A 13,092-nucleotide genomic window follows, 5' to 3' on the forward strand; every position below is an offset into this window, starting at 1 on the left:
CAAAGCCATTGTTTCCTTAATGATCTGTTCAGATGACCTGTCCATTGCTGTGAGTGAAGTGTAGAAGTCCCCTACTGTTACTGTATTATTAGCAGTGTGTTTCTTTAATTTAGTTATTAATTGGTTTATATAATTGGCTGTTCCCAAGTTAGGATCATAAATATTTATGATTGTTAGATCTTATTGTTGGATAGACTTTTTAAGTGATATAATGTCCCTCTTTATCCCTTACTACAGTCTTTGGTTTAAAACCTAATTTAGGTCCAATATGAAAATTGCTACCAGCTTTCTTTTGCTGTCCATTGGCATAATAAATGGTTCTCCGCCCCCTCACTTTCAATCTGGTTTCCCAAGCACTGGAATGGCTCAGGCACCCCTTCTTTCTGTGACCCCCAGGGATCCTGAGACTACACTGTCTCACCTAGGATTCTGCCCCTCTTGGTTACCTGAGCATCTTTCAGGCAGGGATGTCTCTCACTGGAGCAGATTTCTAAAAGTTCTGATTTTGGACTCTGGGGCTCTATCACTCCCAGTAGCTGGCTTTTGGAGGCTCCCTCCCTTGCTGTTTATCTTCCCATAAATGCCTTCTGATTGACTTTACACCTCCCACCTTTGCAAAAAGTGGTCACCTTTCTATTTGTAGAATTCCAGCAATTCTTTTCTTACATCTCAGGTTGAATTCATAGGTGTTCAGAATGATCTAGCTAAATTCAAGGGACCAGATGAAACAAGGACTGGTACTCTTTGACCATCTTGCTTCTCTCTGCTCCTCTGATTACTAGGATTTTATTACCGTATGAGTTTGGGCAGCTGTAACAAAATACTATGGGCTGGGTGGCTTCAACAACAGACATTTCTTTCTCTCTCTCTTTTTTTTTTTTAATTTAAATTTTTTAAAGATACTATCTATTTATTTGACACAGAGAGAGAGATCACAAGTAGGCAGTGAGGCAGGCAGAGGGGGAGAAGGAAGCAGGCCCTCTGCTGAGCAGAGAGCTCGATGCACGGCTTGATCCCAGGACCCTGGGATCATGACCTGAGCCAAAGGCAGAGGCTTAACCCACTGAGCCACCCAAGTGCCCCAACAACAGGCCTTTCTTTCTCAGGGTTCTAGAGGCCAGGCAGTCTGAGATGGGAGTCTGGCATGGTCAGTTCTGGTGGGGGCTCTCTTCTGGTTTCCAGTTGGCTGCCTTCTTGCTGTGTCCTCCCATGCTGGGGGTAAGGGAAAGGGAGAGAGAGCACATGCACAACACACACCAGCTCTCTAGTCTCTTATGAGGGCCCTCCTGCCAACACAGGGGCTCTCCTCTCCAGGCATCACCCGGACCTCATTACCTGCCAGAGGCCCCAGCTCCTGATGCCATCGCATTAGAGGTCAGGGTTTCAATCCAGAGTTTTGAAGGGACACAAACCTCCAGTCCATGACAGTTGCCCATTCCTCCAAATCAGTGGTGCTAATTAAGGGTGCTAATTATTTAGGCAAAAATCGGATAAAATTGTCTCATAGCTTTGCAGTAAACCAAAAGTCTCTAGAGATTGTGGCATAAGAGAAGAATAGGCAGCCCCTTCCTATTTCCTGCATGAGCATTTCTGCAGACACGTGGGATAGCTCTTCTGTGTGTGAGTGAGGGACCTGAGAAGTGTCAGGTCACAGGAGCTTGGCAGTGTCTCAGCCTGCAGGTTCATGGTACCTAGCAAGCGCTTACCCACTACCTCTAGTGTGGGACCTTGGACAATGTGCTGTGACACGCAGACGTCAAAGAGAGTTTGCTGCTCCATTTCTGGGGAGAAACAAGCCGCCTTCCTTCCGGAGGTTAAGGAAGAGCTGAAGGAAGCCCTCCAAACCAGTTTTTCGTATCAGTGGAATGTTCTTAAGTCTGAGGGTTGTTTCAGAAGATGTCTCGGTGAAGGTAACATGCAACCTTCCATTGGGAGGTAGTCCCAGATTAAAGTTTCCCATCAGGAGGAGCCATATTAAACTTTCTGGGGATTAGAAGTATGAATCAATTGAGCATACTTCCCTATGTTTTGGGGTTGGATTAAAAATAGTTCCTTTTGGGGCACCTGGGTGGCTCAGTGGGCTAAAGCCTCTGCCTTTGGCTCAGGTCATGATCTCAGGGTCCTGGGATCGAGGCCTGCATTGGGCTCTCTGCTCAGTGGAGAGCCTGCTTCCCTCCCTCTCTCTATGCCTGCCTCTGTGCCTACTTGTGATCTCTCTCTCTGTCAAATAAATAAATAAAATCCTTTTTTTTTTTTTAATTCCTTTTATTTTGCTTCTTTGTGTTGGGGGAAAGAAGGAAAAAGGCAAATGTCACGGAATCTCCGAACCTCTATTGCTGAGAGGATGCCTCCTACTCTAAATCATATTTCTTTTGGTTTTCAACAGCCAAGCAGGTTGAATATCTGGTCAACGAAAAGCACATCTACCTGCTGCCAAGTGGTCGGATCAACATGTGTGGCTTAACCACGAAAAATCTAGATTATGTGGCTACCTCCATCCATGAAGCGGTCACCAAAATCCACTGAAGAAGCAGCACCCGAACCAGCACCACCAAAGCGGCCCTCTGTCCCGTGTGTTCCCTGCCTGCGCCAGCCTCGCTCTGTGTGTTGTGGATAAGAGACTCTGGAGGACTGGAACCGGCTCTGGTGAGGTGGCCTCTGGTTAAGGCGGCCCCGCACAGGGCAACATCCCTTGTCAAGGAATGAGGGCCTGGGATCAGAGCCTCTTGGGAGGCCAGAGTAAATCAGGTTTTTATTTAAGAAGAATAAAAAGGTACTTTGATCATGAGAGGTAGTTATCTTGCTCCCTCACTAGAAGCCAGAATGTTACCTCTGTCGCTCCTGTGCTTCTGTGTATTGCTTGACTCTGCACAAAAAAATCCTGCCCCAAAGATCAAGTTGTCTGAAGAGCCAACTGTGATTGTGAGTGTTGGCTGTGTCATTAAAACTTGTCATCTCCACCCAGAGTGTCTGTCTCCTGCTCTTCCTCTGTGGCTGTGTTGTCCCTAGCCTTAAGCTTTAGCTCTCTGGGGCGAGCAAGGTAAGAGGTAGCTTTACATCTCTCTCTCTCTCTCACAGACACACACACACACACACACACACACACACACACACACTGAAACAGAAGTTTTACACAACAGTATTTACCCTTGCTGTGAGCAGTGTGTCCTGATAGTTTCTGTCCTATTGGGTTCTGTTTCACTGAAGAAATGAAAGTTGAATTGAGACCCGTGGAATTGATTTTGTGATCCACTCATGGGTTGCAAGCCATAGTCTAAAGAGAATGCTCTAGAGGAGTTTGCTAGTTGCTTAAGAAAAAACTAGGAGGGGACAGTACCTTGAAGGGGGCAAAAGAAGTCTGAGACTGTAAAGCGGGTGTAGCTCTCCCCAGCGCAGACCTACCCCACAAAGTCTTGGTTCTTAGTATTTCATTTCTCTTGTTAGGGAGAATTTAATTTTTTCTCTTGGAGGAAGACTTTGATGAAAAAAAAAAAAGGTTAACAGCACTTCTTTAAACCAAAATGTCCCTACCAAAGTGCTAAAATACTTTTTTGTGTTAAAAAAAAAAAAAAAGCCCCAATCAAGGATAATTGGGTCCTCCTTCTATCCAGACACATAGGCTGGTGTTCCCCCTTAGTGTTCTAGTCCCCTCCGTGCTCACGTGAAAAAAGTGTTTTGTGTTGGGTTTGCGGAGAGCTGGGCTTCAGGAGTTGTTCGGATTTCTTCACCACGGTCGGTGTTCATGGGGCCTCTCATACAGGTGCGCACCGCGCACTCCGGGAGGCAAGACTGTTCCTTCTGTGATTCGTCTCCTCAGACGGAGGGGTGCTCCCACCACCAGACTCTGCTACTTGCCATGTAACCTTAATCACTCAGAGCCTGTTTCAGAATCTAAACTTTGCAGGGTGGTTTTGAGACAGAAACAAGCAAATGTGTACCTAGCACAGTACTCAGGCACAGAAAGCCCTCACCAAAACAACTGCTGCTGGGTAGCAAACTCAGGAGGCTCCTGGGAGGAATCAGTAGTTGTCCATAGGCCACCCATTGACCTTGACCTTGGTAGGGGTTTGAGAAACCCCTGATAGGTATCAAATTCCAGCCTGCCTTCCACAAAGATACTACTAGATGCCCAAACACACCTCACCTGCCTAGTTCTCGCCTCCCGCTGGTATTGGTTGGCTTAACATTGACCCATATGCCTGACCCACTCCCTGTGACTTTTCCAGCCTTTGGCTGGAAATCAAAGGAGTTGTGGCACTTTGGTTCCTCTCCAGTGGGTCTGGGGAAGCGAGGCAGTGTGCCCAGCACATTGCTTCAGGGGCTGGCCCCCGAGACCTTGAACTTGGAAGGTGCCCAGTCCAGTTCCTTTCCCATCACGTGGATTCAACAAATGCCAGCCCTTCTCGTTACTTTTTGTCCTCATTCACACTCTGGCTGCTCATTTGAGTTTTTCTGTTTTAGTGCTGGCATTTGCTGCAGTAAAACGTTACCCATCTGGGGCCCAGAGTAGAACGCAAGGACTTTCCTGTAACTTAAGCCGCAGCTTCACACCTGTCCTTGAGAACTGCACCTCCTCAGCAGGTGGGCCGCAGCTGAGATATTATCCCTGTGCTCCACTGGACCTTCATCAAATGTAAAACCACATCAGAACTGAGCTCTTCCAAGGGCGAGAAAAACATTCCAGGAAAAGCATTTTCATTTTATTTAAAAATTTACAATTTATTAAGCCTTCATAAATGCTTTATTTTAAAATCCTCTTTTTTTTTTTTAAACTTTTTTTTAACCTGAAGAAAATCTTGAATGGAGCAGGGAATGGCGGGGAGGAGTGGTGACAGGCTCCTTTGGGAATTTGCAAAGGATGGATGTAATGCAGCAGCAGTGGCCTGAGTCCCGTGGCCTGAGGGGTCATGAAGATTAGCCAGTCAGGCCCTGTCCGGCCAGTGGCCAGCCAGGCCAGAAGACTGCATGATGACAGTTCTTGTTGGAAACTCACTGTTGGCCAGTTTGGGTCTCAGGTGCCCAGCATGGAGGGGCTGACGCTTGGCCTATTCCTATTAGGTAGGAGCAGGTGTTGGGGATGGGTGGCAGCTATGGGGTTCTCTAGGGGTCATGCACTGCTGAGCCTCAGGGAGAGTCGGGCACGGGGAGAGAAGTCAATCATCCATTGCAGGAAAGGGCATCTCCAGCTGGAAAGTCCTTCCACGTGCTGTGGCCCTCCCATCTATCTGCAGCACCTGCTCTGGTTGGTGGGGAAGAGGGGACAAAATTACATGGGGGCATGGTGACGGTACCCTGGGGTGTGCCAAGGCTTTCCAAAGACCTTCACTTCTTGGCAGGTGCTAACTTTCCCCATTGGTTCGATAAACACTGGAGAAGACCGCTTGTCTCTCAAAGTCTGTCTCGGACTGGCCCCTATTCACTTCACTCTGCATTGCAGAAACTTCGGCCTGAAAGTTTCACTAGTTAAAATAGTGGTTTTTAACCCTTTGTGGGTCTCACACCTTTGAGAATCTCCTGACAGCTTTAGCCCTCTGGACAAAACAGGTAAGAACACATACACTAAACTCTGACAGTTAAATTAGGGGTTTCACCGACCCTCTGAAGTCCAATAATGGACCCACCTGGGGTGACCCCCAAATTAAGAACCCCTGAGTTAAAGGTGCCTTTGGGTTAGCATTTTCTTTTGAGATGCAAATAACCCAGAGGAATTATCAGTCTCCCCCCCCCCACCCTTGTGATTACTGATTGAATGGGTATGGGGGTGTGACATTAAAGGTTTTGGGGGAAGGCAAGGTAAGCCTGGTAAAGATTTGAGAATGGTTTGGAGATTGAGCAGGCAGAATGGGATCACTGGATCCCTGATAGAGGGAACTCAAGAGATGGGAGACAGGTGTCCCAAAGACAACCTTCACTTACTCCCACATAACTCCTGAAGGTTTGTCGGACGTGTGGTTAGTGAGCTGAATTTTAGTATTGAAGTAGGTATGGCGTCATTCTGCCATCTGGTGGTCATACTTGGAATTGCATCTGCTCTGACATCCGGGTGAAAAAAGAGATCTAAGTTCTTAGAATAAAGTACCCTTAGCTGACCTGCTGGGGTGGAGGAGTAAGGGGTGGGGTGGAGTGGAGGGAGCGGATGAAACAGAAGAGCAATTCTCCAGTGTTCCCATGTAATGCACACTGAAGTCCCATGAGAGTTTGCATCCTTCTTGGCTGACCTGGGCACTCTTTGGTTTGTCATGGCTAAACTTGCTTCAACAGCTTAGAATTTTTGTACGTAAGTTTCTGTTTGTTTGTTTGCTTTGATTTCAACTTAAAACCTGAAGTTCCATCTCTGGCTCCCAGTCTGGTCTCTGTTCTCTGCTGCTCCTCTTCCAGAGCAGATTTATGACTGGATGGAGAACTGCTAATTGGGAGCCAAAAAGATAACGTCCCTGGGAAAAAACAGTGACTTTGAGGTTCCATCTCGCGGTCTTTCCATTCCAGCCAAGACACACTTCCCTGGCTGCTAGAACCCTTATCTAACAGGAAACTGGTCACCGACAGTTTTCTGTTCTGTACCATCCCATGCCAACATAGCCGGGTCCCACTGCATTAAAGTCCTGGAGTAAATCTTGGGGCATCTCCTGCACTGACGTTCACACCTGCTTCTCCACTGTCTCCGTGCCCGTCCACCGGTGGCACCTTCTGAGCTGAGCGAAGCATGAAATATGGCATCAGGGGATCCCAAAGAACAAAAAAGGAGTCAGGGGTCCCAGAGTGGCATTGTCAGCTTGGGGTCATTTCTCCTCCAGTCCCGGACTGTACTGTGGAAAAGACCATTTCTAGCATGTTCCACCGGAGGCATCTCCATCCGTCATGGCCACAGCAAGGTTCTGAGTCAAAGTAGAGGCAACAAGGGGGAATCTGCCAAGCTGACAGCGAGGGGTGAGGAGGTGGTAAGGAAAGCAGAATGCTCTGTCACCTGTGGGAGGCCTCGGGAGACGCAGAAGATGGGAGGGTGGGTTCTCCCTCAATGCTGAATCTCACATTCCCAGCAAATACTCGGCACCGTCATGTGATCAGAGGCATTAAATTGGAGTTCTCCTCAGAGGCTCTCTCTCCATCGGGTGACCTCTTCCGTTTTCGACCACCTGGAAAACAATTTGTAAGGGTCACCTTCTGGCCGGGAAGAGGCAGAAATGCAGACAAAGCCCTTGACAGTTTGGCAGGAAGTAATCTGCATGGAATCCCGGTGCAGGTATCAGCATAGGTACATCTGGAAGAATAAAGGCAACACTTTTCTACCTAGATAACACCTCCAAAAAGCCAGGCTAGTATCAGTGGAATGGAGATTCTCCCCCAGAGGTTTGAGTGAAGCCCACATAATGCCTCAGGATCATCTCTCCATCCCCTGAAGGCCTTGGCCCAACTCACAGTCAGACACCTGAGAGAGGATTGGTCTTCCAGCCTGTGATGTTCCAGGAGCCAGGGTTTTAGTGGGTGTAGCTGGGAGCCATGCCCACGCATCTACATTCTGTAGCTTGGAAACAACCCTCTTGCAATGAGGCAGGTGGGATAATCCCATAATTGTCCTCAAGGATGGAGGAGAAGTCCGTCCCCAGCTCTGTTGTTTTTAGGAAGGAGTATTTTTTACCTTGTTCTATCTGCTATCGACTTCCTTCCATGAAGGATATTGCTTTCCTTGCTACTAAGCCTCCTGGACACAAATTCTTTCTTTAAAGGATCAGACAGTAAATCTTAGAGGTTCTGCAGGCCACCTAGCCCCTGCTGCAACCGCTCAATGACGCCATTATGACCATAGATAACAAATGGGTCTAGCATCCAATAAGTCTTGATTTATAGGACTCTCTGATTCACAGGCAGGAGAGGGAGGTCAGGATTTGGCCATGACCATGGCTTGCAGACCCCAGTCCTAGATAACCACCAGCTAAATGGGACACATCCCCAAACTCTCAAGGGCACAGTACTGGTCCAAGCCCAGTTATGGATTTTCATGGGTGTACTCATCAGGTTCCTGCAAGGAGTCAACGGTTCCTCCTCCAGGAGTGATGTCCTAACATGCTTTTTCTAGTGACCAGGTGGTGGGAGTCCTTCATCCGGGCAAAGAGCTACTCACTCAAGGTTCTCAGCAGCTTCTTGCCCACGGTCTCCTCATAGTCACTACTGCAGGGGCTTGTCTCTGTGTCCAGGTTGATATTACAGCATTCACTGTCTGACGCTGAGAGAAAGGGGAGAAGAAAGAACTCAGGTCTTGCCAACACCCAGGGAGCTAGGAAGGGTGACTCTGGCTAATGCTTCTTAGCAGGTAGCAGTTCAAAACCAGAGGCAGGGCCGTGGTGGCTGTGACAGGGAGGGATGCCCAGGGAGCCGTGGGCTTTTGTCAGCCAGCAAGGGGTACTTCAGGGCCACAAAAGGAACAAAGATTTCAGGAGTGAGAATCCAACTATCCAAATGTTCTTTGGCAGGAGAGGGGAGACGAGGACAAGATGTTCTCTGTTCAGTATCTTTGCCAGACCCAAAGCATATTTGAGGACTCTGGAGGTGGGGTATCACCTTCTAATACTTGCTCAGACCCGGGAGATCATGGGACTCAATAATAATTAAACACATGTCTCTAACACCTCCCACCGAACCCAGTGGGGGTTCAGGGGCACAGAATCTCAAAGCTAGGAAGAGGCCCAGACCCTTAATGCCCATGAGGTAAGGACCTGACCTGGGAGGCAGAGTGGGGTGGTGGACACTTCTGGGGTGCTTGCTTCAATGCAGTGTTATAGACCAGACAAGTCCCTTCTCTAGGCCTCAGGGTCCTCACACGAGGTCCCTGTATCACACAAGGCGATGGACTAGACGAACTCCAAAGACTATCTTCTCCATTCTTTTGTCTTTGATACAATTTCTTGCTACATGCTTTAGCCACTAAGTTCAGTGTGCAAGGGAGAAAAAGAACATCCATTCTGTATTCAGGTCTTGGAATGGTGACTCTGTATGTCCCAGATACTCTGAATTAGCCACAAGTTCAAATATATTGGCTTACTGACCACAAAAATGAAGAGCACTTGTTGGATCATTGCCCTGGACTTGAGGGGTCTCAGACTATGGACTGGAGCAGGTCTAGGAGGCCAGGTGGGGTAACTGCTGCCCTGCGAGGACGGGTTGGGGGGAGCACAGGCGGGCTGCAGGCTTGGAGAAGTAGATCTCGGCAAGGCAGGTACAAGAGGGTGTCAGGACTGGTGGGTCGCTGGGAGCTCGGAGCAACACCACCGCCAAGATGGAAGTGTTCAAAGTCTCAGAGGGAGGGGATAGGATCTCAGCGTTCAGGACAAGTCCTACAGATCACCTCCGGCCCAAAGCAAGGGAAGAGCCCTGTCAGTAGGAGGAACAGCTGACTTCAGTCTCCTCGTGTGTAAGGCAGGTCTAATGAGAACTTCCTACTATGCCCAGAGCCTGGTACCAAGCACTATGAGATGCCCTCTGTATTTGCTATCTCATTTATGCCCAAAGCTACTTGATGATCTGGCCACCGTGATTTATATCTCTTAACATAAGGAAGAAACTTACCTATTAAGATCAGATCTTCCTGGGAGAATGGAGGGAGGGGCCTGAGCAGGGGCTGGAGCTCGGGGCGTGTGTGTATGTGTGTGTGTGTGTGTGTGTGTGTGTTTCCCTTCCCCCGCTCCCTGTGAGAGGAGGTGGGAAATATCTGGTGTCCCTGGCCCAGCTCTCCCCGGGGCCATCCCAGAACCCGACAGTGAGGACCCTGATTTCCCTCCCTGACCTGCTGTCGTAGGAATGGCTGCAGAAGACAGTGAGAGCTGCTGAGTGCTCTGCTCCTCGAGGTCTGTCATTTCCTCCTGGGTGAAGGCCATCTCCTCCATCCTCAGGTACACAACCTCGCCGGGGCTTCTCAGCCCATCTGAGCGGCTGCCTGGGGAGGACAGCAAGTGTGTGACCAGCCTGCTTCGGAGAAGATCCGAGACTCCAGCTGGCCTCGGATGGCAGCTCTGGGCAGGGGTGAGGGAGGAAGGGGGGTTGCTGCGCTCAGCTCCGGCCAGCCCACCCACCCGACTTACACGGTAGGCTGTTCCTGTTGCTCAGGAGGGTGATGGCAGGGTCATCCTTGGGGGTCTGGGGTGTACCCCGGGTCGTAGGGGCTTTGGTGGAGTCTCCGTCAGTGAAGGCCTCCATGTCAGGGGACTGGGGTGAGCTGTCCATGTGGCAGGCAGTGAGTGCATTCTGGTACTGCTGCCGTGTGATCTGGAGGAAAGAAGCAGAGTGGGAGGAAGCTCAAGAGGACGGGGCAGAGTCCTCTCTGGATGCGGTCAGCTTCTCCCAGCTCGGAAGCAGCTCTGCTAGGGTGTGTTGGAACCCCTGGCCTCTGTGGTCTAGTATCCATGAACTGGGTCCCTTCTCAAGCCATACCAGCCTAGAAGTTGAGGGACAATGTGTCCCCGCTCTCTTTTTTATTGGCTCTGGGCTCCTCAGTGCACCTGGAAGAACTAAACCTTCTCCTGAGACTCGGGAGAGGATGGAGGGTACCCTCAATTTAGCAGGGGAGCTACCCACAGACAAGTTTTAAATGCATACAATTGCCAAGGGCCCCCATCCTAAGGATCATTTAGGGACTATGGGAAGGACATTCTGTTGCTCTGGGTCCTCCCGTCAGGAAGCTGGAGGCTGAGGCCCCAGAGCACACGGGCATTTCTGATTTGGACTTGGGCCACGGCCGGATGTGGGCTCCTGCTCCTGTGTGGGAAAAGTGCACAGCAGAGGTCTCTCAGTTGCCTCCTCAGATCACAGGAATCTTACTCGTGATGTTCCTGATGTATCGAGCCTCACCTACAAATAGAAGCATCTAGACAGTCAGGCTTAGTCAGAGCAGAAGGGAGCTTCCAGAACTCCAGGCAGGAAAAGTATGGATCAAATGTCTTTTCTGGAATACGGAAAGGTTTATCGGTCATTCCTGTTCTCTGGGTGTATGTCTGCCTGATATCCTGGTTTCTGGTTAAAAAAAAGGGGGGGGCTGCTTTCTGCACCACCCAATATGGAAACGTGATGCCATTATTCAGTGAAAGGTCCCGGGTGAAAAGTGAAAATGGCCCATAGCGGTACATCCTTCCCATGTACCACAGCCCCTTCAGTGTTTTCCTTCTGTCTTCGCTGCATTTAGCTAGACAACTGGCAAAACTACAAACTGTTCATAGTCCTCCTCTTTCCTTTAGGGGGCAGGATTGGGATTACATGTGGGAACAGGAAGGGTGTGCAGCTGGAAACAGGGGAGGGAATGGTTAAGATTTCCACTTGGAACAGAGGTTGCTAGAAGCTGGCTTGGTATCTGGCAAGAGCTCTTCCGACATCGGCCCCTCGCCAACTGCTTACTCCTCAGCACCTGCTCCCAGGTCCCCGTTTCCCCACTGGCTGGAACGCGCCCTATGTCTGGCCATCCTGGGGTCTGTGGGTGATGGTAGAACCCAAGGCCAAGAGTCAAGCCTAGACCGCTCTGTCCTCACATGCTCTGGGTTGACTCTTCCTCACCTGGGGCTCATCTCACTTCTGCCTTCCTCACACACCGGCTTTCCTCGTTTCTTTGCTGCACGGGCGGGTGCTCTGATCATTTTTACTGAATAGGTGAGTTAATTTGTCCTGCTTTATTATCCTCTGATGTTCTTCCTACACTTTCTAGATCTTATGGTCTTCCAGTTCCTCCAGGATGTTTTAAAATTTAGTGCCCATCCCAAATGTTTGACAACCATTTTCACCGAAATACCTCCACAACCGTTTAGGCAATGAGCGTTTCCTCTTCATAAAGAGAAATGTTCTATTTTCCCTCAAGTTGGGAACGCACTACTCTGTTGGACATTATCCATCTTTCCTTCTCTAACAGACTTCGGGATATCTTGCATGCAGATCAAGCAAATTCCAAGCACAACTAATCAAACTGCAAAACACCTATTAAGAAAGTGTCTTTCTGCGATTCTTATAGGACACACACATGCAGAGATCTAAGCTTCTAGCCATACTATTGTCCATTAGAGGGGACAGAGTTCTCTTGATGGTTTAAAACCATGACTCTCAAACTTCAGCATCAAGATCACCTGGAGGGCTTGTTAAGGCAAGATTGCTGGGCCCCACTGCTCATGTTTCTAATGCACTTGGTCTGGGGCAGTGCCCCGGGTGGGCACTTCGAACAAATTCCCAGGTGATGCTGACGCGGCTGCTTTAGAGACCACACTCTGAGAACCAATGACTTAAGACCTGGTTAAAATCAGACACAGTCCTTCTCAGGTTTTTGCTTTTCTCCATTTAAAGGAGTCAAATGGATAAAGTGGCAAAGCGTTAACGGGCATTGATATTTTTCAGGTCAAAAGGATATGTTCTGTGTATTAAGGCATGTAACAACTGGGGTCTCTATTTAGCATCTAAAGTCTTCAGTAGATTCAATGGGATTGCCGACTTTTGCAGGCCCCTCTGTTGGGAAGTGAGAAGAGAAGTCAGGCTCTGAAATTTCCCCAGGAGATGTCAACTCTGAGCCTACCCTCAGTCTTAAACCTTATCTTGAGTCAATCATACAGACCATCAGGCATGTGTTAGAGATTTCACCACCAACGGCCTGTCATGCAGCCCATGCTGATGGTTCAGGGACTTGCAGTGCTGCAGAGAAAGGATCAAAGTGACATGCTAATTATTCATACCTCCTGGGACAGTGCTTCTCAACCTTGGCAGCACATTAGAACCACTTGCAAAGCTTTAAAATATCCTGAAACTCTGGCAACACCCTTAAGCAATTATATCCAAATCTCTGAGAGTGGGACGCAGACATCAGGATCACTTCAAGCTCCCCAGGTGATCCCAGTGCGCACCATGGGTGAGAATCACAGCTCTGGACTCTTGGAAATGCCCCCTGTAATCAATTATTATCTTGGCTCCCCTTGATAATTGCCTTCACTGATGTTCAACTTTCCTACTGGACCCCCAGCTTGCACAGAGGCCTGAAATAAGAAACCTCCATATGAAGAACAGAAACTCTGGCAAAACTACAGATGAAGCCAATATGTATTACTTTCTGATGCCTTCCATAGTTGTATAGAAATC

The 13,092-nt window shown here is 48.9% G+C and overlaps 2 protein-coding genes across 3 annotated transcripts in view; one reads left to right on the top strand and one right to left on the bottom strand.

Annotated features, from left to right (window-relative positions):
- GOT1 (glutamic-oxaloacetic transaminase 1) overlaps positions 1 to 2,960 on the top strand; it is a 30,019-nt gene extending 27,059 nt beyond the window's left edge. Inside the window, exon 9 of the mRNA XM_004749513.2 lies at positions 2,387 to 2,960. Within this exon, the coding sequence (XP_004749570.1) occupies positions 2,387 to 2,526 (140 nt within the window). The 3' untranslated portion in view covers positions 2,527 to 2,960. The remainder of the gene's footprint in view (positions 1 to 2,386) is intronic.
- Positions 2,961 to 4,729: 1,769 nt separating this feature from the next.
- Positions 4,730 to 13,092, bottom strand: part of CNNM1 (cyclin and CBS domain divalent metal cation transport mediator 1) — a 60,443-nt gene continuing 52,080 nt past the window's right edge. For both annotated transcript variants that reach the window (XM_004749514.3, XM_004749515.3), the window contains 4 exons: positions 10,074 to 10,257; positions 9,779 to 9,928; positions 8,120 to 8,221; positions 4,730 to 7,133 (listed from right to left, as the gene is read on the bottom strand). In XM_004749514.3, the coding sequence (XP_004749571.1) occupies positions 7,054 to 7,133; positions 8,120 to 8,221; positions 9,779 to 9,928; positions 10,074 to 10,257 (516 nt within the window). In that variant the 3' untranslated portion in view covers positions 4,730 to 7,053. The remainder of the gene's footprint in view (positions 7,134 to 8,119; positions 8,222 to 9,778; positions 9,929 to 10,073; positions 10,258 to 13,092) is intronic.

The sequence above is a fragment of the Mustela putorius genome, unplaced genomic scaffold (genome assembly GCF_011764305.1).
Source record: "Mustela putorius furo isolate JIRA1106 unplaced genomic scaffold, ASM1176430v1.1 tig00003909_pilon_pilon_pilon, whole genome shotgun sequence".
Taxonomy (NCBI): domain Eukaryota; kingdom Metazoa; phylum Chordata; class Mammalia; order Carnivora; family Mustelidae; genus Mustela; species Mustela putorius.